The sequence below is a fragment of the Hydractinia symbiolongicarpus genome, chromosome 11 (genome assembly GCF_029227915.1).
Source record: "Hydractinia symbiolongicarpus strain clone_291-10 chromosome 11, HSymV2.1, whole genome shotgun sequence".
NCBI lineage: Eukaryota > Metazoa > Cnidaria > Hydrozoa > Anthoathecata > Hydractiniidae > Hydractinia > Hydractinia symbiolongicarpus.
Genome location: NC_079885.1, coordinates 8320284 through 8346977, shown reverse-complemented (window position 1 = coordinate 8346977; position 26694 = coordinate 8320284). Strand labels below are relative to the sequence as shown.

At 33.7% G+C, this 26694-nt stretch overlaps 3 protein-coding genes across 3 annotated transcripts; all 3 read left to right on the top strand.

The window, feature by feature from the left end:
• The first annotated feature begins 517 nt into the window (after positions 1 to 517).
• On the top strand, positions 518 to 20602 carry LOC130614700 (golgin subfamily A member 4-like). The gene is made up of 8 exons (XM_057436139.1): positions 518 to 861; positions 1737 to 1879; positions 3221 to 3371; positions 6741 to 15487; positions 15626 to 15679; positions 16482 to 16616; positions 18040 to 18144; positions 19001 to 20602. Exons 1-8 carry the CDS (start codon positions 546 to 548, stop codon positions 19130 to 19132), a joined length of 9783 nt encoding a protein of 3260 aa, XP_057292122.1. The 5' UTR covers positions 518 to 545; the 3' UTR covers positions 19133 to 20602.
• Positions 20603 to 21349: 747 nt separating this feature from the next.
• On the top strand, positions 21350 to 22263 carry LOC130614702 (gem-associated protein 2-like). The gene has a single exon (XM_057436141.1). It carries the CDS (start codon positions 21404 to 21406, stop codon positions 22166 to 22168), a length of 765 nt encoding a protein of 254 aa, XP_057292124.1. The 5' UTR covers positions 21350 to 21403; the 3' UTR covers positions 22169 to 22263.
• Positions 22264 to 22470: 207 nt separating this feature from the next.
• Positions 22471 to 25657, top strand: LOC130614701 (40-kDa huntingtin-associated protein-like). Its single transcript, XM_057436140.1, has 3 exons — positions 22471 to 22873; positions 23074 to 23189; positions 23374 to 25657. The coding sequence occupies exons 1-3, from the start codon at positions 22635 to 22637 to the stop codon at positions 23940 to 23942; spliced, it is 924 nt and encodes a 307-aa protein (XP_057292123.1). The 5' UTR covers positions 22471 to 22634; the 3' UTR covers positions 23943 to 25657.
• The last annotated feature ends 1037 nt before the right edge of the window (positions 25658 to 26694 follow it).

Here is a 26694-nt window from a genome sequence, read left to right as displayed (position 1 = left end):
TGTAAGTTAAGTTAGCTATGATTTCCAGTTACAATAATAATCAAAAATTTAAATTTAAAATTTTAGAATATTCAATGATTTTGTTTCCCCATATTACTCAGTAGAATAAAATAGGAATCCTATTTTAGGTGTATGTGACGTCACTTTCAATCCCAATGATGCCATCAAATTATTTTGTTACCTGGAATCTGTTTGTATCAAGGCTTTCACCAGTATGCTAAGTTTTAACACCTAAGCATAAGTAGTAGCATAAGTATAGGCCCTTTATGCTCCCCTCCGCAGACACATTAGAAGAACTTGGTGAAATGAATTACCAAAAAGGATAAGTGGAGGAGGCATAACAATATATTTAAGCAAAATTACAAAGATTTAAAGATTTACAAAGATTACATTTAGATTACACTGTGACAGTAAATTTGGTAGACTATCAGAGGTTTTTTTCGTAAGAAATAGGTATATGAGAGAAACACACAGGTAAAAATACAAACCCATACTGTATGACCCATTAGTTATCATTTTTATCAAAAATTCTAGGATATGATATAATGGATCGGCCATTTAAAAGACGCAAAGGGAAAAGTTTGGACGGTGGTGGGGCAGGTTTTGCTATGCCATTAACAGAACGTCAACAAATGGCTTACTTGCTCTCCATGACAGCAAAAGAAGGCAAAAATGATGACAGTGGTGAAGATATCCAGGAAGCAAAAAAAGTCAGAAAGTTGTCTCCTTTATCTCGAATAAACCGTCCAAAAAATAAAAGTGGTGAAACCCAATTGCATATTGCAGCCACTAAAGGAGATCTTGAAGCCACCAAAAATTTGATAAGGCAAGGTGCTGATGTGAATTGTCGAGATAACGCAGGTAACCTTTTAAAAAATGTCTGAAATTTTAACTTTTACTATAGCACAAAAGCCCTGAAATTTTAAAAAGTGCGGTAATATTTAAAAAAAAAATAATAAATTGGGGAAGCTCGAGATTACTGTATACACAGAATTGCAGTTTGCTAAAAAATACTTAATACAAGCGAGCAATACATAGCAGTTTGACAATTCAAATTTTGCAAAAGATTCTAGATAAAAATATCTTTTTTAATCCACTAATTTAAGTGTGTATATAGTGATTTGTATTTTATGTGGTTAGCATCATTAATTATCCCAGGATGGACCACAAAGACAGTTCTAGTGTGTTTAAAGCTCCCATTTGAGCTACAGAAATCTCTGAAATTTCTGCCCAACTAAGCAATGGACTTATGTGGGAATTGAACCACCAAACCTGATTCCAGTTCTCTACCGGTTGAGCTGTACCTATACCTGAAATAGGATTTTAACTAAATTGTAAATAGTATAGGTTATTTTTTGTTTTTTAAATGTGCACAAATTTTGACTTAGAAAGATGTGACACTTAAAAACTTTACTCTTAAAAAATCAATGAGAAAGCAAGACTACTAGACCCTTTGTTTGTTTTTAATGAAATAAAAACATGTAAATAATGTATAATACATAACTTTTAGTTTCAAAGCATAGATGCAGCTTTGCTTGCACGCCAACTTTCTCTAATAATCTTATTTATGTTTATAAAGGATCATGCGTCTGTTGTTCATGCATTAACTTAGTTAGTTCCTGTTGTAACTTTATTTATGGTTGAACAAAATTTGAGAAATCTATTGCTAGTAAACCACAAAAACAAAACAAATGTATGTTGTATTTCTACCAGCCTTAATTTTAAAACTGCTTTAGACTGGACACCACTGCATGAAGCATGCAATCATGGTCACTACAAAGTGGCAAAGGTTCTCTTGCGATCAGGAGCCCATGTTAATGTAGCAGGGTTAGATGGTGACACTCCGCTACATGACGCTAGTGCAAATGCTCATTTAAAGGTAAGTTTATAGCTCACATGAACTACCAAACCACTTTTATCAAATATCGACACCATCGATATTTTGACTGTAGTGGTTAACATTTTTATTGACAGTCATTGTTTTTTGTTGACTTTTAGCTATCACTGATAACTAATAAAAAATGTGATAACTATCAATTTAAAAGTTTGATCATCAATAGAGTTGGATGACAAAAATAACAATTGCTGGCCATCAATCACTACAGTCAACAGTTAATAAAATGTTGTCTGCCATTTTTAAATGTTGGCAGTCATTTCTATATCCAAATCCTTGTTTCTTACAGAACTTAAACATTGCTACATTTTCTTAATACTGCAGTGTAATAAAAACACTACATTGACTTTATGTGAAAGAAAAGAAAATTTGATCATTAAGGAGTACCCCCAAATGCTAAACATGTCACTGTCCTTGTGTTTTCCACACACCAAACTAGGTTGTAAAAATTAGCAAAGCACAGGTCAATTTGTTTCTCTATATATTTATATTAAAAAACTAAATAAATTTCTGTTTTTTCTATAAAAGGCTTTCCAACTGTCAGGACATCTGTATTTAACAATATTAATCGACACTCAATAAGAAATATTAACCTTTAGTATTAATGTTGGTAGTAAACAAGTTCTATTGCCTGTCAACAATTAAGATTGACTGTGAAATATTTACGGTAACAGTTAATTAAAGTTGTTAATGGTTTATTCTATTGCAAAAGTTTGCAAGTTATAAATTAACCGTTAAACTATTTACTTTTTCTTATATCTGTTGGACACTGAGTTTAGAGTAACAATAATAATTAAATATACGTATCAATGAGTCCTTGTAGGATTTTTAATGATATGTTGTCAAGTAACATTCTTTAACTGAAGTGGCATTTTTTTAGTACTAATTTAACTGTTCCATATCTCTATTTAATGAGAAACACAACAATGATTTGATTTTGATGTATTTCCATTATGTTTATATAAGGCAAAATAATTTATTAAATCCATGCTTTGCAGTTACCTATCTTGGGAAAATAAAAAATGTGAAGTGTTCATTCGAACTCTGAAGTCGGTTGTTAAATTAAAAAATCACTGTAGTACACTCTTGTTTAACAATTCGTATCACTCTGGAAGGGACATATATTTTCTCTTTTTTTTATTTATTTTCTTAACAATGTTTTTGTTACGGTATATATGTTTTGGCAAATTGGTATAACGCAGCAATTACATTGGTGATTGTAACAGTTCAGAAAAAATGCATTGCCGAAGTAATTTAAAGATTTATAAGATTAATGGAGTGAATGTCTGGAAAATAAATCCCGCATTGTTATTCCAATATTTCTAGGTTGTGTTATTGCTGTTACGACATGGTGCTAATCCACACCAAAAAAACGATGCTGGTGAATCTCCAATTGATGTGGCAGATGGAAAAGACATTGATGAAGCACTTCGCAACTTCACATCTGAAATGTTGTTGGACTTAAAACCAACCAAAGGTACAAATAAGTCCTACAGTTTAAATGCATGTTGGCTCATTACTAGCAACATTTTTCTCACACCTATAATGAAAAGAAACTATAACATAGAAATGCCAAACACACACACCCGTTGTTATATATAAAACCTATATATTTAGAAAAACATCCTTCATTCTCATGCATGATTTTAAAAAAAAATGCTACTAATAAATCATTTTTTTCAAATTATTGTGAAATTATTTAATAATTTTTTTTTCTTACTTTGTTAATTTCTTGTTTTGTGTTGTGTGCTTTAAGATCTTATTTTGTAAAATTGAGTAATATGCAATTGCACATGCAGACCTTTTTATGAAATATGTGCAATTGGTTTTGTACACTTAAGTGAATACTTGTTTTCTGAGAGTTTAAAGATGTATTGCCTTCAATACCTGTATTTGTCTCTTTGTGAGCTATGCAAAAAGTATGTTATTTTATCTCTTACAAAATGGAATTTTAGCTAGCTTTAGATGGCAATACATTCAAACTTATAACCAACCATAGTACTAAAGACATCAAATTTGATTCCGTAACATTAGTTATGTTACAAAATAAATTGAAAATATAACTTTCAGGTGAAAAAATAACTACACACCACATTGGACCAAAATTGGTCAAAATTCTTAAAGCTACTCATTTCAAAACTGACAGGTTAATAAAGCCATTGAATGAACTTTAAACTTAAATATGTCCTTTAGCGGCAGATTTGGATTTTTTATGGAATGGTATCTGATTGCAGAGAGGCATTCACCATCAAAGGGGTTAGCTAAGTAAAAAAGGGGGTTTGATAGAGCATTGCAGCTTTTGTAACAACTTCAACTATATTTCTTACTACCAAATTGCTGTAAATATAAAATTTGAAGGATTCAAAAATCTGATGAAAACAACTTCTGCTGTTTTAAGACTGGCATCATTCATGTTTAAATTTTTTCATGATTTGTTTAGGAAAAAGTATAGCTGGTTAAATATAATATAAAATAGTAACAAAAAAATAATTTTTATTCAGTATTTATCATATTTCTTAAACGTCAAGTGAAGCAGTAGAAACAAAGGATATCTTTGCATTTACTCATTGTTTTAAAAAAAATCAGTAAATATATCACAAAGCTGAATTCTCAGAAATTTGTTTTATTGATAATTCTAAGAATATAATTATATAATGTTATATAAAACAACATGAGCTTCTATAGAGCTTTGATGAGATATTATTATTTTGTCTGTGTCTGTGCTTGTTACAACTACATACTTGAGTGTATTAGCTTGAAATTAAAAACATTTGGTATTTTTGTAACACATTGGAGTATCCAAGAAAGGACATAGTAAGTTTATAGAATTTCTACGAAATTTTACCACCTTGTTGTGATACAGTAAGCGCTAGGCAAGGATAAAAGGTATCACAAAAACATTTATGGAAAAATTTTAGCCCTTGAGTATTAGGGTGTTTTCTTATAGTTGACACTGTCACATATGGGATTTTGTCCCATGCAGGACGGATCTTCTAAAAAAAAAATTTTTTTTCAAGAGTCCTGGTGAGAGTTTGATGTTGGCATTAAAAAACACTTTTAAATTATGGTGATTATATCTAAGTTATTTTCAGAACTCTTTGAATTGTCATTGTTGGGAACAGTTTGACATAAAACACCTAGTATTCTTATTTGATTTTAAAACCAAAGGAGTTTAACTATACAATGTTCAGGGAAGCTATGGCATATGGAATAATAGTTTATGTATGTGTAAAAAAAGACTGTTTTCATGTTTGACAGTTCCAAGCTCAAAAACAATATATGACAGGCTAGCTATGGTGGTTTAATTTTGCCTCCTAAATAAACACCAGTAAATCTCTGTTAACATTTTATATCCAATAATGTATTATATATAATATCCAACAACAACCATAACTTAAAATATGCATTACAATACGTTTAACATCAACATATTACATGGCAATTACAAAAAACAAAATTAATAAAATTAATGGTCTCCACATAGTTTTACCAGATCCAGTTACTAATGTAGCACATATTTTTTTAGACAAATTTTAGCTAAGAAAAAGTTATGTCATATTTTATACTTTTGCTCATATTTTAAGTTTCAACTTGTTTGCATTGTCAAAATATTGTTATAACCGTTAAAGTAGCCATGCTAAAAGCTAGTTTTATTGTTGTAATTAGTCTTTTATTTTTATTTTGTCTCTTCGTGGTGAAAGGTGTAAAATATTTCCAACACTAAACTATGTTATCAATAGAATGTGCAACTAAATGAAAATGAAATAAAGTCTTCACTTTAATTTTTAGTGATGATTGTTGACCTCACACTTTTAGGTGTTAAAAAAAAACTCTACATTTTTTAGCAACACATGCCTGTGAAAACACAATTGTTAAGAATGAGTTCGTGCTAACTCACGTTTTTTCGGCTATTTAGAAAATAATTCTTGTTATTATGAAATGTGGTTGGCTCAAAAAAAACTGCTCCATAAAGTCAAGAGCGGCTACAATGCTTTTACTTCGGGGCATCACTATATTCTTGGTTTATTGCGTACACTTGATGACAGTGATGTTTGAAATTCATAGAAAGATGTTTAATTACACATAACTTTATTTTAAAAACATTTCGAGGTTCCATGGCATCGCCTCTATAATTTCCCCTATTCTTAACTGTTTATCACAAATGATCCTATACATTATTTTAATCATTCCTTTAACTTGGACAGAATAGAAGCAATGCCTAAAATATTTATTTTCCTTGGGACTTATATTTTGATAAGGGTTTTGATCTTCAGTGTAAGTATTTTACAGAAATGTTATACCTATATAAGTGCAAGCTATATTGAAAAACAACATATCCCACAACTTCATTAGCATACTTAGCCTGTTTGTTTAGACTAAGATCAGTCCAACCTATAATGAAAACCTTCTTTTAATTTTGTTGTTTTTGTCGAAGAAAAATATAGAAAAACACCCTGCATCAACATTTTCAAAACAGTTTTTTATTCCTGGAACTTTTATTCTTTTTCCAATGTTGCCATTTTGTTGGTTAAGGAAACATTTTATTACATGTGTAGGTAAAGCATATATCTTATTTTAGTGCTTTTGACACGGCACGGCTTGTTGGGTTAAGGAAAGTTATGTATCTATTTTGCGTGATAGCCATGAAAACATAATAACCAGTGCATTTATTTCGCTTAAAAATGTAAATGCTCCTACATTTCATAAACTAAAAAATCAAAGGTCATAGTTTTAAATTGTGTTTCTTTAAAATGGTAGATGTTCTTTGAAAAGAATTACCACAATTTTAAGTATGTGTCATAAATAACAAAAAATAACAAAAGTGCTTGCTATATTTTCTTTGTAGATTTCACACTTGAAGCTCAAAAAAGTAAATACAGACATTCTGAGACAAGTGGGAAAACAGATAAGCCCAGTCACAGTGGTGCAGTCAAAACTCATAGGAGACTAATCTCTAACAAAGCAGACTTTCTTGATGCAGATAATATTGAAGACTTTGAGGAATTGTCAACTACTAGCAGTGATATTTCTAAACATAATACTTTCAGAGAAGAGGCTGCTACTGAAAAGAAAACCGAAAAAATGCAAGCTGACATAAGGACTGGAAAATTTGAAGAGAAAAAGGAAAAATTGCATGAACAGGGCAAACAAACTGAGAAAAGACATAAGAAGTTGGACAAACCAGACTCTTTTGATAAGAAAGTTTTACTGACCCATACAAATAGAGAGACTAAACACCTAGATGGCCATAAAAAGAAACATCATAAGCATGATAAAATTCCATCAAGAGATATCGAACAAAAGTCTCCTTCTGAAAGTCCTGACAAGTGGAAACAGAGAAACCGACTGAATTTAAAAGATTTTGTTCTTAGTGAAGACAATGATATTCCTAACCGTTTGATTGAGGAACACCCTGGAAAATATATGAAGGACATGAAGCACGAAGATCGTGTGAAAGTTCTGAAAGACTCTTCTCAAAACAGAGTTGATAATGAAAGGAAAGAAAGAAAAGAGCATGAATTTAAAATCAAGAAGGACAAGAAGTTACACACAACTAAACATCCTGATAAAATCCAAAAAAAGAAAGAACCATCGACTCCCAAAAAGAAAAATAATTTAGTTAGAGTAAAAGGTTTTTTAGATGATAGTGATGATGAAGAGCCGCAACAACTAAAATCTTTTCAACTTATCAAAACAGAATCACCTCAGGAGAAGGTTTGTCAAGAATCTGCCATAGGTACAAAAATAGAAATTAATTCTTCGCTAAAAGATGAATTTATAGGTAAAAATCTCATTTCGAGATCAGAGCAACAAGATGAACTGGTAAAACACGAAGAGTTGAAAGTTAAAAACATTCCTACTAAAGCAAAATTGAAACACATGCCTTCTGATATTTTGGAGAAAAAAGAACAACCACATCAAGGGGAAGTAGAAACACTATCTTTTAGTTCTGCATTTGATTCAGAGAGTATCACATCTCACTCCCGACACGATAAACCGTATTTGCATCCTACATTGAAGCAACACGAGGTGAAAAAAAATTTGTTTTCTTCCAAACAAAGTGAAGCTATTAAACAAATACCTGCGAAAAAGCAAAGGGACTTAAACAAAGAAACCACATCAGCTAAGTCTAAAGATGCTTCAAGGGATAGTTTAGCACCAGAGCAGAAAACAAAAATAGACGAACCTAGAAAAACCAGTTTAGCACATGATAAAGGGCTATTAAATAAAATTAAAACTACGTCGTTGAAGCATGGTTGCGAATCCTATGGTAACGATATTGTGAAACAGAAAGAAAGTAATATAGAAGAGTGTAGAGATGATCTAAAAAACGTTTTGTTACCATCACATAAAGATCTAACTACAAAACCTAAACACAAAGAAGGAAAAAGTGTTCATTTTACTAAAAAGGAGAATTCTCCCCTTTCCACTCCACATAAAGATGGTAGCCTGTTAAAGGTAAAGCCCAAAAAGGAGATGAATTCCACAGCAACAGCTTCAACGGTTACAATACAGCCTATTCGGAAGGAGCATAAACAACTTCTACATTCAGAGAGCAAAAGAAAGGAGCATATGGATCAGGAACTTGATTCTACCCGTGATGTTAACAAGGACAGTAATTCGAAATCCAACATGCATAAAACGACTTCATCTGTATCTAAACATACCTCAAAACAAACAGAAAGTTCTCCTGCTAAAGGTAGCCACACTGCAACTCCACAGAAGCAGCATGATGAGCTTAATGCTTTTTATCATAGCCACCAGCATAAAAGTTCTGTTCCCGGTCAAGTAGAGATAAACCTTTTTTCATCAGTTGAGAAAAGTGCCAAGAAAAGTTCTAAACATTCTGAAAGGAAACATAAGTTCAACGATACAAAAATATCGCCATATGGCACTGTCTTTAAAAAGGTTTCGAAAAAACTGAAAGTTGATGATGCATCTGCTGATAAGGAAGAGCATGGGAAGAAACAAGGTGCTGCTCAGACACATAGTATAAAACAAAACGATTCTCCGGATACGATATTGGTTAATAAAAAATTTCCTAACTTTACAGCTTATCAATCAGAAGACACATTGAAGGAGAAAAAAAAGGGTGGTGATATTATAGTAAAGCATCATAAAAAACATAAAGATAAATCAAAGGATGTTTTGAAAGACAAAAAAAAAACTTCTGAGTTATCAGCGCTGTCTACAGAACAGCAGGACTACTTAAAGTCTAAAAAGCATAGCAATAAATATTCGATTTTGCAAAAATCATTTAAACAAGAAAATAAATTGATGTCTGAAACCAAAGCAGAGAACAAATGCATTAAAGAGGAATCCGGGACTTTTGAAAATTTGTCAATCAATACAAAGGCTGATACTCTATCCCATGTTAAGAATCCGGATTTCTACCATGCATTTAAAGAGTCACCAACAGATAACAAAACTGAGAAAAAAACATACTTAGATAGTGATGACATTATAATGAGTACACCAACAAGTAGCAAACCCCAAAAAATTAAAATAGAATGTGGTTTTGAACCAAAAATAGTTGAAATAGACAAGAAAATTGTACTAACTCAAAAAACTAGTGCTCAAGTGAAATCCAATTCAGAAAATTCTGTGACCTGCAAAACAGATGACATTGAAAAGCAAGAAAAAAAACCACCCGTGGAAGAGGGTAAAAAATCCAACCAAAAACAGCACACCGAAGATACAGAAAAATCAGCTTCTGCAACTATGGAAGTTACTGTGCATGAACATATTTTAACATGTGGCCCCAAACATAAACACAAATTACTGCATCATGTGCCAAACAAAGAATCAGCTATCGATACGGTAAAAAAGAAACATAAACGCAAATCTACCGAAAGTGATACTTATATAAATAAGGTTAAGAAAAGAGATTTGCAAGAAGCAAGTAAGCCAGTGCCTTTAAAAGAGCCTTTGAAAGAATCTTTGTCTTTACCTTCTGCATTATCTACAAATTTAGAGAACAACTCTGCTCAAATCAAGTCTGCCAATAGTGTAAAGCGAGATCGTTCAAGGTCCCTTGAAAATGTTGCTGCAAAAGATGAAAGCAAACCTAGTGAACTTACTACCTGCCAGAAGATGGTAATACAAAAAGCTCTAGAATCTGCATCTTCAGAACCGAATAAAGCAGGCAGTTCTGAAGAATTTAAGACAAATATTGTTGACCTTGTGTTACCAGTAGACAAAAACCTCCGTAAAAAGGATACTGTTTCTAAGAAAAACTCTAAAAAGGATGAGGATGAAGTTGTCCATAAAGGTATTCGATTAAAGGAGGTTGATCTTAATATGAAAGTTGGGCTTAATGATAATGCTTTGCGAGGCTTGGACAATATCAAAAAGAAAAAGAAAAAACGTTCTAGTGATAATAAGGATACTTCCGTTGAGTGTAAGATCTCTAAACTTTTGCCAGAGTTGATAAAAACGGATAGTAAAATTAACACAGTAAGTAGCAATTCCTCCCATGAAATAATAAAAAATGTGCCTTTAGGTTCAAATCACAATAAAAACAGTCGAAGGGAGCGTAATGCTAGTCAAGTGGATAACCTTGAAAAGAAAACGCATAAAACTTTGCCATCAGAAAAAGAAAAAGTGCGGGAAGATAAATATTTAAAGTCTTCAATAGATACAGCAAAAGCAATACATCTATCAGCTAAAGTACAGCCAAAAGTGGTCGTAGGCAACTTGCAGTTGACAATGCCAGAAGAAAAGCATGATGGAGATGCTTCAGATAATCTTGAACAGCAGCAACAAAAAAATCATCAGTTACAGCAACAGTTACTTCTCAAAGAGCAAGAAGAACAAAGGAAGCAACAGGAAAAACAGGAACAACTGAAAGAGATACAGCAGGAAGAACAAATTCGTAATGAAAATCTGATGTATGAAGAAAACGAAGATGCTGTTGAGAACTTACTGCATATGGAAGATCCGTTTGGCACGGATTCTGCTTTCGAAAATGAGGTCAAGCCTAACTCGCCAACCATGCTGTTTAATTCAAATGCATTTGTGGTTCCAAGTAATTCTAATGTACTTAGTCAGGACGTTGATGACGGTATTAGTGAGGATTCATCATCAGAAAAAATAATCATGCCCAAAGAAATCACAAAAGTGGTCGAACGCACCAATCTGAGTATGACTACAAATGAAACATGTATAAAGAAAACTTACGATAACATCTCTTCGCCAGAGCAGATAAGTACTATGCAACACTTACATCCAACTGACCTTGTTGTTCACAATACAATGACACAAAATGTGACTGTAGCTAGCATATTGCCAGAGGTGGAATCGTCTGTGTTAAAAGTTAACAATAATTTGTATCAAGTTCAACAACAAGAACAGCCCCAAACTTTGCAGCAACAAAACAAAAACGAGCCTCAAGAAACAATGTTGCCAATGAAAGACCAATCACAAGAACAATTTCTTCCACAATGGAAGCATTCTAACCCGCAGTTGGTGCTAGGTCAATCTAAATACATACAAGCAGAACAAGACCTCTTTTCTGATCAGGTACAATTATCAATTTACAAACAACTACAGGAAAAGCAAGAAAGATTATTTGAAAAAAACGAAGATCAACAGTCACAACTCCCTGCACAACTGCTAAAACAACAGCATATTATAGAGCAAGAGCAGGATATTACTGGGAAATTTCAGCACTTAGAAAACTGGGAATTGCAAGAACTTCAACATGTACAAGGACAATTTTCAGAAAAAAGTCAGAACCAACAGTTTGTGGAAAAAAAACAATATTATGAGTGGGAATATGAAAAACAACAACAACAACAAAAAGATTTTTCACAGCAGCAACAACAGCTAGCAAAACAACAACCAAAACTGCAACAACTTGTAAAGCAAGAACAAAGACAACAGCACTTTCGAGTGCATGAACACAAACAAGACCCGCTAGGAAAACATCAATACCTTTCAGAACAACAAAAAACACTACAAACTGGAAAACAACAAAGAGAACATCTCTTTGCAGAAAAACAAAAACAGTGGAATGCTGCAGAACAACAACTAAAACAACAGCTCCTTTTAAAACAGCAACAAAAAAAGCATCTCAAAGACCAGCAACAAAAACAACGTTTTGCAGAAGAACAACAAAAACAACACCAAATTGCAGAAAAACAAAAGCAACGTCTTCTAACAGAACAACAAAAACAACATCTGGTAAAAGAGCAGCAAAAGCGACAAAAAGTTGTAGAACATCAACAACATCTTTCAAAAGAACAACAAAAACAACAACTTATTGCAGAAAAACAGCAAAATCAACAACTCCTTGCCAAAGAACAACGAAAACAACAACTTCTTGCCAAAGAACAACGAAAAAAACAGCTCCTTGATGATGAACAACAAAAACAACAAAAACTTGCAGAGCAACAAAAACAGCAGCTTCTTGCAGAACAACACAAGCAACTGCAACTTGCAGAACATCAAAAACAAGAACAACTTGCAGAAAAACAAAAACAGCTTCTTGCAGAACAACAGCAAAAACAACGGCACCTTGTTAATGAACAACGAAAACAACAGCTCTTTGCAGAACAGCAACAAAAACAACAGCATCTTGCAGAACAACAACAAAAACAACAGCGCCTTGTTGAGGAACAACGAAAACAACAGCTCCTTGCAAAACAAAAACAGCTCCTTGCAGAACAACAAAAACAGCTCCTTGTAGAACAACAGAAAAAACAACAGCGCCTTGTAGAACAACAACAAAAAAAGCTCCTTGCAGAACAACTGCAAAAACAACAGCTCCTTGCAGAACAACAGCAAAAACACCAACTCCTCGCAGAACAACAACAAAAACAGCACCTTGCAGAACAACAGGAAAAACGGCAACTCCTTGCAGAACAACAGCAAAAACAGCAGCGCCTTATGAAACAACAACAACAACATTTCCTTTTAGAGCAACAAAAAGAGCAGCTCATTGCAGAACAACAAAAGCAACTACAACTTGCAGAACAACAAAAACAACAAAAACTTGCAGAACAACAAAAACAGCTCCTTGCAGAACAACAACAAAAACAACAGCGCCTTGCTGATGAGCAACGAAAACAAAAGCTTTTTGTAGAACAACAACAAAAACAACAGGAACTTGCAGAACAACAACAAAAACAACAGAAACTTGCAGAAAAACAACAAAAACAACAACTGCTTGCAGAACAGCAAAAAAACCAACTCCTTGCAGAACAACAAAAAAAACAGCACCTTGCAGTACAACAGCAAAAACAACAGCACCTTGCAGTACAACAGCAAAAACAACAGCACCTTGCAGTACAACAGCAAAAACAACAGCTCCTCGCAGAACAACAGCAAAAACAACATTTTCTTGTAAAGCAACAAAAAGAGCAGGTCCCTGCAGAACAACAAAAGCAACTGCAACCTGCAGAACATAAACAACAACAACTTGAAGAGCAACACAAAAAACAACATCATTTTGTGGACCATGCACAGAAACAACAAGCTCCGTTTAAAAAGCAACAGAAGCAGAATGACCATGCAGAAGTACAAAAAAACCAAGAGCACTTTTCAAAACAACAAGAGGAACTGCACTCTGTGAAACATAAACAAAAAGAACAGCCTAATTTAGGTAAACACAAAAAACAAGCATTTTCAGAGATACAAAAAGGAAACATGGTTTCATATAATCCTGCCCCAGATGAACATCAAATTAAACAAAAAAAGCAAGACTTTGTACAACAGCAACAAAAGCAAAAACAAATAGAACAACATCACCTTGAAGAACAGCACCAAAAGCAAGAGCAATTTGCAAAACAAAAGCAAAAGCAACAAGACTTTCCAGAAAAACAACAAGATCAATCACACCAATCAATTCTGGCAGACCATAAGCTCAGAGAGCAACCGATTTTGAGTGAAATGCAAAATAAAGAACATTCCAAGAAACACCAGAAACAAAACTTGCTTTCAGATAAACAAAAACAACAACAACCTGCAGAACAACATCAAAAGCAACTGCAATTTACAGAACAACAAAAACAACAACAACTGTTGGAGGATCATTCTGCAGAACAACAACATCAAACATTTGAGCTGAAGTGTAGAAAGCAACAGTGGCAAACAGCAGGATCCCAGGTGCAGCTTCAACAGCAAAAGTCAGAACAGGATCTTAAAGAAACATTAAAACTTGAACATGCTGAAAAGCTGAAAGCTGAAGACCAACCACAGCATCCAAGTTGTGTAAAACAAGAGAAAAAGCTTCCAGAACTAAAGCATGAAGAAACAAAGGAGGGAGTGTCAGTACAGCAACAAGTCACAGAAAAACAAATGCCACAAATTCAACGTCTGGAGAGCGAAAAGCAGTATGAAAAAGAGAAGAGACAAAAAGAAGAACAATCCCAGAAAAATAACATAGAAACGAAAATTGTGCATACCAAGGAGTCTAGTAGTAAGAAACCTGCAATCAAGAAGCAACTTCCTGATATTCCAAAGCAAGAGATTGTAAATTCAGACGTATCATTTACCAGTAAACAACTTAAAAAAGAAAGTGATGCAAAAGAAAATACGGACCAAGACGATCAAAAACATGCATTCAACAAATTAGAATTAAGCACTCACTTTAACAAGAATGAAGAATTCTCAGGATTAGTATCGCCAAGTACGGATGCTGACCATGTTTTGTTCGCAAACCGATATCATGACTTAGATGCTATTGATGCCTCTGACTTGTTAAAAACAGAGAAGCACTCTGACGAATTAATTGCTACTTCTTTCAAAGATCAAACACATCTTCATGACTCTGCTATTGTTGGAATTTCAAGATGTCTGTCATCAGAAGAAATCATCAGTAAGGTTGCTGATTGTATATTGGAGCTAGATGAACATGATAACACTTTTACATTACGACAGTATATACCTGTTCAATCCACCACATCTGGTAATCGCCAGCAAGATAACATTTTGCCTAGTGTGGTAACCTCGTCCCTTTCCTGTTCTGAATCATGTTCAAACTTAACTGTAAGCCAAGTATTTCACCATGGGGCAAACGAATTCAATAAGTATTCACATGATGCACCTGTTTTTGAAGAAGCGAAATATGCTGACAATCATGGCAAACAACCTGCTCCTGTTGTTGATCAACATGTAACTGAACCATTGTTTGTAAATACAGTTTCTGCAAGATTGTCATCTTCTGAAGAAAAGTTATACTCACCTAAACACATTTCAGATGGAGAGAAACTGTATTCTCCCAGAACATCTGTCAGCTCGGATGATGGTAAAAGATACCGCAAAGTTAATCTTGAGCCATGTGATATGTTGCGTACGCTCATTAATTCTGATTTGTCTGTTGTACCTCCTCAAGTACCAATACAGGAAACCAAAAAAAACGAAACTAATGAGACACAACAAAGTGTAATTGCTTCACCTGTTAGAACCAGAAATAGCAGTGCTGTGGTCAAGACGGACAAAAAACCTGCTGCAGTAAAAACTCTCCAGACCTGGAGAGAAGCAGTGAAATCACAATGTTCTGTTATTTCAATGAACGATTACCAAAGAAATGTGGATTCAATTTTAGCTTCTGTTTTGAAACCAAAGAAATATGAAGACATTTTAAAAGAAGTGAGTAATAAGAATAAAGTACACTTCTGGATTATTTTATTTCTGTATATATTCACTAAAGTTGTAAATTTTGCTACATCATGAAAACATATAAAGACTAAATACAAACTTTAACTTTTTTAAAAAAATTCGTTTTAGGCTGGTGATAACAAGCAACTTCAAGATCTCTTAATGCAACATGCTTCACAACTGGTACATTTTAAATTCATTTATGCATTTTGTGCTATTTTATACTTTTAATTTCAGTGTTATAAAAAGCATCTAGTATATACATCAAACCCTTTCATTTCCAATGAGGTGATTTTTCTCACTGAATAATCCTCTTGCCATTGTTTAATAAAAACATTCATCATAGTTTGGATTGTTTTTAAAAAAAAATAGTAAAAAAATTGAAGAATCAATTCATGTGTTGCAGGAGATCTAGGATACCTTCATGTATGTTGTTGACATTAACTCTATAATACTCTGTAAGTTAATTTATAAATTCTAATGGGGTGTTTTAACGCAATATTTATACATCATTTACTATACAACAGTAAATATTTCCAATTCTTGTTACATTGAGTTTTGAGTTGTTGTGGATTTTTTTAAGCTTATTCATTTCCGTGCTGTTTTGGTTTGGAGACTTTTCAACAAGATTTAAGTATATACTTGTAGTGGAGTGATAAGTTAAACATTTACTCTGGTGCATTTTGGTTGGTTGACATGCAGCATCCAATGAAAATCTAATTTACAAGGTCCTGGGAATTTGAAATTTGCGCTGAAAGATTCAGAATTTTTAGCTAAACTGGCTTTCTTATTCTTTCTTGTTTTATGATTTCATTGTTATTGATTTTACTGTATCACATTAGCAAATCTTTAAAAAAAAAGAATAGATAACATATCCTAAAAAGTTCCTAAAATATGGTCTTAAAATATAACCTTGAATATGCAAGTTATTGTGTACTCAATGTCAAATTTCTACATTTTAATTTGTGTATATCTCTTACGTCAGGAAAAGCTTAAGATATCCATGATTCAAGAACTGAGTCGAGTAGAATCTAATTGTCGGTTGTTAAGTCAAGAAAAAGGACCAGTTGGAGCGGCAACAGTGATATATTTCCAAAGAGACCACGCCTCAAGAAACCTGGTAAGCCTAAAAATTCTACTGAGTATTTCGTTAGAGAAAGGCATGGTGGTATAATGCGACAAACATGAACAATCCAAAAAGAAGAGAAAATAAGATGAGTTATGGTCATTTTAATTTGTTGGGGTCGGGAGGGAGGACTTTATTTTTCATTTCAGCCTCATTTGCTAGGAGCAAAATTTTGATGTCAACCTCAAAGTTGCTAGGAAGTTGTTTAGGATAATATTAAGATTTTTTTAAGATTTTAGCTTTATTGCATAATAAGACTTTTCATTTTTGCTGTTTATTTCTCCTTACTAATCAACCCTCTGCCACTTAACTTTTATATTTAAACCTCAGTCACACTCTTTAGCAACTTGTTTGCTTATAAAGAAGTGTGTAGTTTTTATAATGTGTAAAATTATAAAATTATTTCACCTGCATATCTGGAATTTATTTTCAGAAACTATTATTTCAGATTGTATCCATTTGTTGAAGTTACTTCATGTCTTTTCACTGTTACAAAGACACTAATAAGCAATATCTGCGCGAAGTTTAAGTGTCCCCGCATACACTCCACATAATAATACCTATGAAATGAGTCTTGTGATGGTAAAACTGGTCGGTATAAAACCGTCAAAATTTGATCTCTACATAAATAAGTATTCAGAAGAGTTACTTTTTCTTGAAAAGAGATGTGTGGTTGAAATAGTTAAAAATTTAAATTTGATTAGGTCAGGACAGGACAACCCTGATCACTTTGCCAGTACTAAAAGTTTTATTTTAGGTGCGGGCCAAATAAGCAAAGCCGAAAATGAGCTAGCTGCATTCTTCACTATTTTCATTTTATGTAACATTTGCTCAACAGCCCGAAGAAGTCTAAAAATTGTATAATTGTGGCGTCATGATTTTAGCAAAAATTAGCACTGTTTAAGATTTTAAATCTAATCAAATATTTAAAGGACCTAAGTCCTAAGTTCTTTGTGAACACAACGAATCGAACTTTGACATTCTGCCCTCATTTCTACTAAATTATTTCCAGGGTTGTAGAGACTTCTGTTTTGTCTTTTATCTGTGTATACGCTCTATGCATACAAAAATTATTCAGCAAATCGCACCTACAGGTTAACCCATGCCATATGGGGATTGAGTAGGCAGTGCCATGGAGGGCCGTGAATTTTAACAAGAACGAAAAAACCTGGTGCATGATTGTTTACAATAACAGACAATCACACGCACTAATCTGTCACTGATTAAAATCACCTAATGATTAAAACAATTTACTTAATTAACGTGGGTCCTGTGTTCTAATTGAATGTGTATATGTAAAACATTGCGTAGCTACACAATTTTTCGTAATGTTAGGTTCGCAACCTGTAGCTGTGGTAACGGCACTTGGTGAACATGCAATTATATTTAACAAGTGTCTTTACTGCATTGTTTTCAGGGCAGAACGTTAAATTTTACAAATAAAGCCACTCACATGCCAGATATTGAGAAGTTACGTGATGCTCGGTTAGCAGATTTGCAGGATAAATATGAGAAGATGATGGTAATATTTTTCTCTATTTTTCTCAGTTTTGATCTCACTTGATTTAACAATAGCAACTGACTGAAATGTATTTGTTGTTTGTGTTCGGGGACCTTCTAACCCTTGAAATTGGGGCAGGTAACATTAAGGACCTTAAATATTAATTATTTTATGGATAAACCCCCTAAAAAGCTTGATGTATGAATATTTCGAAATAAAAAATTGTCTTACAGTAAAAATGGTTGTGTTTGCAGCAATTTTAGGGGGCAAACTTGATGTTTTCGCAGTGCGTTTTTGGCTCTTTTATAGGTACATTTTTATAATTTTTCTTGTGCGGAACCTTGAATTATTAAAAAAATGACGAATAAAATCTATCAAAACAAAGAAAATTGCAATTCTTATAATTTTATTAAAAAAGGTAGAACCACCCTGCCGCAATCCTCACAGCAGCAATATTTGATGCCTCACTTGTGACCTAATAAAATAAAAAAAACCTAACTTCTCTTAACTCCTACTAAAACCTCAGCTCTCATAAATTCAATGTAATGCATTTCTTATGCTTTTTTTTTTTTTGCTCTACGCCCGCATTAGTTTCTTATGTGCATCCTGTACTGAATAAATAAACATAAATATTCAATGTCTCCTAAAATTCTACCCTGTTTAATCCACTATTTGTGGTTAAGATGCCATATAAATATATGACGTCCAAATTCTCCATTTTCCACCCCCTCCACACTCCCCAATATAACTTAAAATTAAGTACCACCCACGCATGTAACGGGAGGGACTGACAAATTACTACTACCAGTTGAAGACAAGATTACAAACTGCATAATTCAACAATTACCCTGTAATAAAGAGTATACTTTTTGTTTAGAAAACGATTCTTTCGCAGCATCGTCTTGAGGTGGACACGCTGAAACAAACACAGAAGATGGATACATTACTCGATCAACAGGAGATGTTACGGCAACGATATATGCGCTTACGATACAAAATTAACCGATGATACCGTAATTTCTCGGTAAAGTGCCCTCTATTGGACACAATTGCTCAGTAAAGTTCTCTGTGTTCAACGCAAATAACTCGGTAAAATACCCTGTATTCGACGCAATTATTCGGTAAAGTATCCAATAATGATTCTAACGTTTTACTTTGACGCTTATCTGAGGCGAGTGTTTTTCGCATTTTCTGAAGCCACATTACAAAGGCTATTTGCAGACAAGAATTCTCCGCTTTGGAAATAAATCATCTTATGGGAAGTTTTATTACAAACCCGATGAAAACTAGCCTGTCACGTTTATACCGTCTAGGCTACGTGTCATGAAATTATTGTTAACTTAAGTAAATTTTGGGCGGTATATGTGGTCAAAAGGCGCTGGGCGCTGGGCGCGATAATTACGAAATGTAGTTGTAAATAATATTTTTAGTGTGTATATATATATGTTATTGAAATTATCTTTCGATTGCTGAAGTTATAATAAGAATAAACAATACACCTTTCCCGAGACCATCAGTCATACTTTTTTTAAACTCGTGAAATATGAATACCATATTTGAATTCAGCATAGTTTGTTTAATTTATGTGTAAAAGTTTAACTTGATACGCCAACAGAAAGTGCTATTTTGAGGAGATATATATCACAGTTAAAGTCTTCTTAATGCGCAAGTTACCATGTCGCGCCTCGTTTTCAAAAAGAGGTTGGACATGCCACAAATCTTTAAATTAGAATAGCAGGTTGTTTACTTGCTGCATTGTTTCGAAATTTTTTTTGTTTATGACATTTTTGATAAGGAATTCAAATCTGTTGTCCGTTTTTAATAAAACTCACAGAAAAGGTTGCGGCACATCAAAAGAATAAGTCTCGGGAAAGGTGTATTGCGATATATTTTTTTATAATTTGGATTTTCACGTAGTTGAAAAGTGGTTTTCTACTTCGGTGTGTTTTTCAGTAAAGATGGCGCAAGGTAATCTATCCTGGGGTTAATTTTAATCTTTAAATATTTTAGCTCTCTTCACTGTTGCATTGAAGTACCGTTTTACGGAATTTTGTCTTTAATTAGAAGCTTTTTTTCAAATGGTACATTTTAACGTGAAGTACGAAATGAGGAAATGAAGGATTTTTTACCAGAATTAACGTTCTCTTGTCTTAATATCTTTACAGTAGTCTGAGCAGTTTCAAAACTATTTGTTGCATTTTTTTATATTTTTTTGAGCAAGTCAAAATCTTTTTTAGAGTAGCCATTTACTATTTTGACTAGTTACTGCAGCTTTGTGACATCCAAACTATAGGAAGATTAACTTTTGAATATATAGCTAGTAGTTCTTTTGAAGAACGTATTCAAAATAAAACAGTGTATATACATATTTATATTGAAACATCTTTTCTATGCATTTTCAGTTTTAACTTTCTAGAATGAACTAATTTTATTTCCTGTGTTTTGTATAACTAACTTATTAGAACTTTTAGGTCCTGGATACTTAGGGGTGTTTGATGCCCTGAATACCTGTATAGTAATATTCGGAATGATTTTCAGGCTAGCTAGATGGTAAATTGGTATTTTGCGGACCAGAATGTATGAAAGAAAACTTTATATTCTTACTTCTAATAATTGCTATATTTTTATACACTACTTTCTATCATTTTCAATATTTCCACCTATGGGTTCCCACGCCTTTTAGGAATTCTAAAAAAAATAATTTACTTCTAAATAATTTCCAGATTTTGTATAAAAACTTCTTAAAATCTCCTAAGCATCAGCTAATGCGACAATGAAATCTGATAAATCCAACTTGTCTTCCTTGTTCAATTTCGTTAACATTCTTGATTCTGGTGATTCTAAGTTACATTTCCACCAATTTAAATTCTCTTAATTTCCCCCAATTTTTGGATCTGTTTTTCCCGCTAATGGAAAAATCTGAACAAACAGCTATAACGCTCCTAAATTTCCTAAATATCCTTAACATTTTTTTTGCAACATGAGTGGAAACCCTTTTATAGTTTGTGATGACATATCAGGGTGCTCACACCTTGTAAAACCCTTCAAATAACGTAAAAACAAAAAACTTTCTAAAACCTCCTGAATGACCTAAAGTTCTACCAAACATATTTATTTCTTCTCAGATTGTTTTTCACCTATTCCTATTAACTATTACAGGTAGTTAGAACCTTATCTTATCTTTAAAGATGATCAACGCCGAAGTTGTTATGAAACTTTATAAATAATTTTATGAACCTGTTATACTTCTCTATAGTTTTAGGTTAATTAATATCAAACAATGGACGTTGCACTTGGTTATTTTAGTGACGACGTAAATGACGGAAGTAATTACGACCTGACGAAACCGCCTTCGTCGGGTATAGAGTATTTAAAACGAGTTCAAATGGAGGCTACACAATACCCTGACGTCGTGACGTTCGATAACAGCAGACCTGAAGATAATATTGAGGTTAGCCAGGAAAGAGACTCGACCCAAATTGATAGTGATACATATTTGAATCCGAGTCAAACAGATCAACTTAAACTTGCGGCCGACTTTGCGTGTTTACGTCAAACATTGAATAGGTACAAGAGTAGTGAGAAAAAAAGCAACACGTATAAGTTACCACCTCAAAATGAAAAGCTATGGTGTCTATTTTGTTTGGGACGTTCGTTTTATAAAGATTTTTACGGCTGTGAACCGACGGAGGTGCAAACAGAAAATTTTGAGATCGATACCGGTCATGCACCATTATTGAGTATCATAAGTAAACTAAACCAACCTTTGGCTGTTACCGTGTTACAATATCACCTGAAATGGTTCCAGTTGAACGGTTTTACAGCAGAGCAAGGACGTTGGTTCTTCGGACTTTTGCTTTGTATTGATAAGCCGACGCCTTCAGATGTCGTATCGGTCTTAAGAGAACTTGTTCGTGAGTGCTTGACGTATAGAAAATCTGCGGCAGTATCGATTGACGACGTGGAGTTAGTTAATCAGCTGAATTTGTTTCCTGTGATAGTATCCAAATACTTTGGCCAGACAGACCTCACGCTAAAGTCTTAGTTTTAATTGTTTAAGTCCAATTTTATTAATTTATATATAGCTATATATATATAGTTAAAGTGTAATATTTTGTACATACAAAAACATGTTCTTGAGTTTGGATTTTATATATATGGCTCTATTGGAATAGAATGCAGGCTTGTGCGTTTCATAGAAATGGGGTAAAATATGTTCTTGCTTTGTCTTACAAAAAAACTGAACAACGTACAGGCTGATTAATTGTGGTGGTTGATTAATTGACTAAAATGGTAGAAATAAGGGTGATTTGGCTCAGAAAACGGTAAAGAAATAAAGTTTGTGACATCGGGCTTTTCGTTACTATGATTTGGTGTGTATTTAGCTTGTAATCTAATGATTTCGTTACACTTTTTAACTTGGTTAACTGTAGTCATTACTATTGTTGCTTTTTATTGACATTATTTTTTTTATATTAAGGGTATTATAATATATACAAAATAGGATAAGGATGGACCGAGACCTGGATGTATTCTCTAATTATCGCACGATCACTAATAAAATCAAGAAGCGATTTTTAAAGAAACCGAATTACGCGGAAGCCAGCGAGCAGTTTGGAACGTTAACGCGAGTGCTCAAGCAACAGGAATGTCCACAATATGCTGGATTTTGTTGCCTTGCTAAAGCACGTTGTGAAAACACAGTGGGGAATACTATTGCAGAGTCCCAGTCGCTGACTGAAGCTGCGAGGTAAGTTGTTGTTTGTCGGTCTTTGCTTTTAAACGAAAGTATAAATTTATTTGTTTGTTTTGTTCTAATGATTCTTTTTTTTTTACTTGCACTTACTGTTTTTTACTTAACTTTTTTGATGATGACTTACACTTAAAAACAAGACTTTTTATTTTTACTCGTACTTACTCTATCATACAATGTTTATGTTTTTATTACAGACTGTTCTTCGAAGCTGAAAAGGTGAATGTGGACGTCAAATGTGCAGCTTTGGAAGAACATATAACAGAAGCCATTCATTGTTACAATCAAGCTGTGAAAGCTCACCAAAAAGAGGGTAGGAATTTTGTTGTTGTTGTTGTTGTTGTTGTTGTTGTTGCTGATTTGTTCTGGCCGTTGTCGTTGTAGTTGTTTTTTCCCGCCTTTGTCGTTGTCGTTATTATATAAAATATGTTACATGTTCACCGCTTGATACTATGATTAATTCTTTATTTACAATCCAGGTGTTTTTTTTCTCATAGGCAACACTGCATTAGCTGCAATTGTGTCGTTAGAATTGGCCAGAAACTTGTTAGACATTGGTAAAATAGAAGAAGCGCACCAATATTTTTTTCGCGCTGCAGAAATTCAAAAGACATACAGCGTTGTCGATTACGTATGTAGTTTACAAAACGCCGCCACGTGCAAACTATACATGAACGATTATTCGTCTGCTCTGCAACACCTTTTCGAGATTTCGCTAACACTCGAGAGCCTGATAAGCACAGATAAAGAATGTTTAACGTATAGTATATCGCAGATTCTTCAGAATGTGGAAGTAACTAGTGTTTTCGCGTTGCTGTTAATGAAGTCGTCACCTATGGATATGAAGGAGGAACACTTGAAAGTGATGGAGCGTTACACCTGGGAGAATAGCGACAACAACGCTATTTTACCGGAAGACTTGTTTTTCTCGATACAATCCGTTGTGATGGCGGCACAGGCCCGTGACGGAGAGATCTTAAAAGACCTTGAAAATGAACTTTATTCTTGCTTAGACCAAATACAATGTGATATGTTACATAAGATTGTTTTGGAGTATAACGAATAGTTAATAGTTTTGCCTGCGTAAACATATAAATTTCCACACAACTGAAAAATGGATATACATAACAGGATTGCGAGAAATGTGTAATATTTGTTGAATTATTTTTCAATAAACTAATGTTTCTATGAAGTGAATCTTGGAATCAATTCTCGCATTTCAGATTGACGTGTGTTAGGCATGATAGATTTTTTTGATACCTTATTTGTAAGTAATAAAATACACGTGAATTAAAAAGTTTGTTTTTTTAACAAACAGAAATGTGTGCTATGTTTTTTAATCTGTTAAGGAATGTGCGTCCACTTCGTACTCAATCCCTTAAAATATTTAAACCCATAAGTATTGACGTGTTAGTGAATGACAGTGTAGTCAGAAAAATGTATATCAAAAACAAACTTCCCGTAACCCGCTCTTTAAAAACTTTAAAAGAAAACATTTCCATTGGATCTTACCACAATATTATCGTGTTTAAAACCTAATCGTGCGCTAAAAATTTTAGGCACTTTTTTTAGACGCAAGAGCAAGTGAAGAACCGTTTAAATTTTTTACAGCATACCTCCATAATGGCAGTATTCAAATCGAAGTCAAAAACGTCCTGAAGATACCTTCATGCTGGCGCCAGTTATTAGTTTTTTTTTGTTTGGGAGCACAACCTTAAAATGTAACTAAATATTTTTTTTTTTAAAAGCGTAATAAATTTATGGTCTCTCTAAAAAGAGCAGTTATCTGTCTGTTTGTTCGTGCGTCTATTTGTCTTTTTGTTACGGAAACACGAAAACAATATATAAAGGACGGGCTACCACGTGGATTAGTCTCTTTAATAATAGCCGTCGTACGTCTGTCTGTGTGTTCGCGAAAGCCGTGTCCCGCAACGGAAACACGAAATTTTTAAAATGCGCATCAATACCAAATGCGATATATTTCTGTCCACTTTGTTGCAACGGGTTAAGGACGGGCGACCCCGTGGATTTTTCCACGGCCTACCACTTCTCTTTAATAATAGCCGTCGTCTGTCTGTCCGTGTGTCCGCGAAAGCCGTGTCCCGTAACGGAAACAAGAAATTTTTAAAATGCGCATCAATACCAAATGCGATATATTTCTGTCCACTTTGTTGCAACGGGTTAATTTAAAGGACGGGCGGCCACGTGGATTTTTCCACGGGCTAACGACTAGTCTCTATAGTAATAGCCGTCGTCTGTCTGTCTCTGCGCGGACCCCTCGCTCCGTTAGAAAATGATGTTACGGAAACACGAATATCAAATGCGATATATTTTTATCCACTTTGTTGCGACGGGTAAATTTAAAGACATGCGAACCCGTGGATTTTTCCACGGGCTAAACTATAATACCCGTACACGTCTGTCTGTCACGTAAAATAAGACCGCAAGTAGCGGTATAAAAATATTAGGCGAACCCGTGTATTTTTCCAAGGGCCACCAACTATGTTTTTAAAATTATTTCGAAAGTGACATCCATGTTTTGAAATCGCCTGAATGAGATTTGCCTGACTCAACGGACAGTACATTCAGAAATAAAGTTTTTTTTGCAAACAAACAAACAAAGTCTTGTAAGATGTCCATACTGCTAGGTATGTTCGAAGAATCGGAAATTTTCAATGTCAAAATATGAGGAAAAAATCAGAAATATTAGTAAATTCTAGATCTGTTCTTATAGATTTTTCAAAGTATGTTTTATTATTATATATTGATAGAACAATATATCTCCAATTTTTATTTTTAGAACAATCTAAGCTTTATTAGAATATGTGTACCAACAAAATTATCTGGAAAAGGGGAAAAATGTCAGAAATTTAATGGGCACCCTGACTGAACTAGTGACGTCAGCATGACCTATAGGGAAATTAATTGGATGAATGATGTTGCTACATCACTGTCGTCATTGAGTTTACAATACCTGCTGAGCTAAATACGCTATTTTGTTTCCGTGGAGTTTTTAATTGGACGACTTAGTATAACACCATATTCCAAAATTAAGTCACTTCTCGGGACAGAGGGGATGCGAGAACGGGCGTTTTTGTGAACTGTTACGACAAATCCCGTCACGTGATTGAATAAAGTCTTTTCTTGAACATGTTTCTGGATGCTAAGACCTGTGCTTTAACTTTCAACCAATGAAAGACTGTTTTCGTGATGCTATTTTTATATATTTTTTTTGTCTTTTGTTACTTTTTCAGACTTGAAAAAAACCCAAGTGTTTAAACTTTATTGCTCAATACATTGGAAAATGTAACTTGGTGATAAAATTTAAGTATTTGTGATCTAAAGTGCTTGTTTACGAGGTTGTTAGTAGCTTATCATGCGATCTTAATTAGCATCATTTCTTGTATAATGTTCATCTCTTTTTACTTGACTAAACATGGTAACGCAATTTTTATCTTGTGCAGACATTTGTCACGTTTCTCTGTTATTCGCAATTAAGATGTATTCCTAAGATATAGCGTCTGTCAGTAATCTGTTGACTTATAATTAATACTCTGTTACTCGTTACTCGTAGGCCAAACCTTCCTATTTGTTATTGATTGTACGAGCATTTCCTTATATGGGAAAAGTTGTTAAAAAAATTTATAATTCGTGAATTTTTTTTATTCTGACGACCGTGTAACGAGTTAAATGTAAACAAACTTGGCTATGTTATTCCGTAATTTATTCGCAGATTAGTGTTTATTGTTCTGTCAAATATCAACAATAATAAAAGAATTCTATAGTTTGAATAGAACGTAAAACAAACATCATTTGAT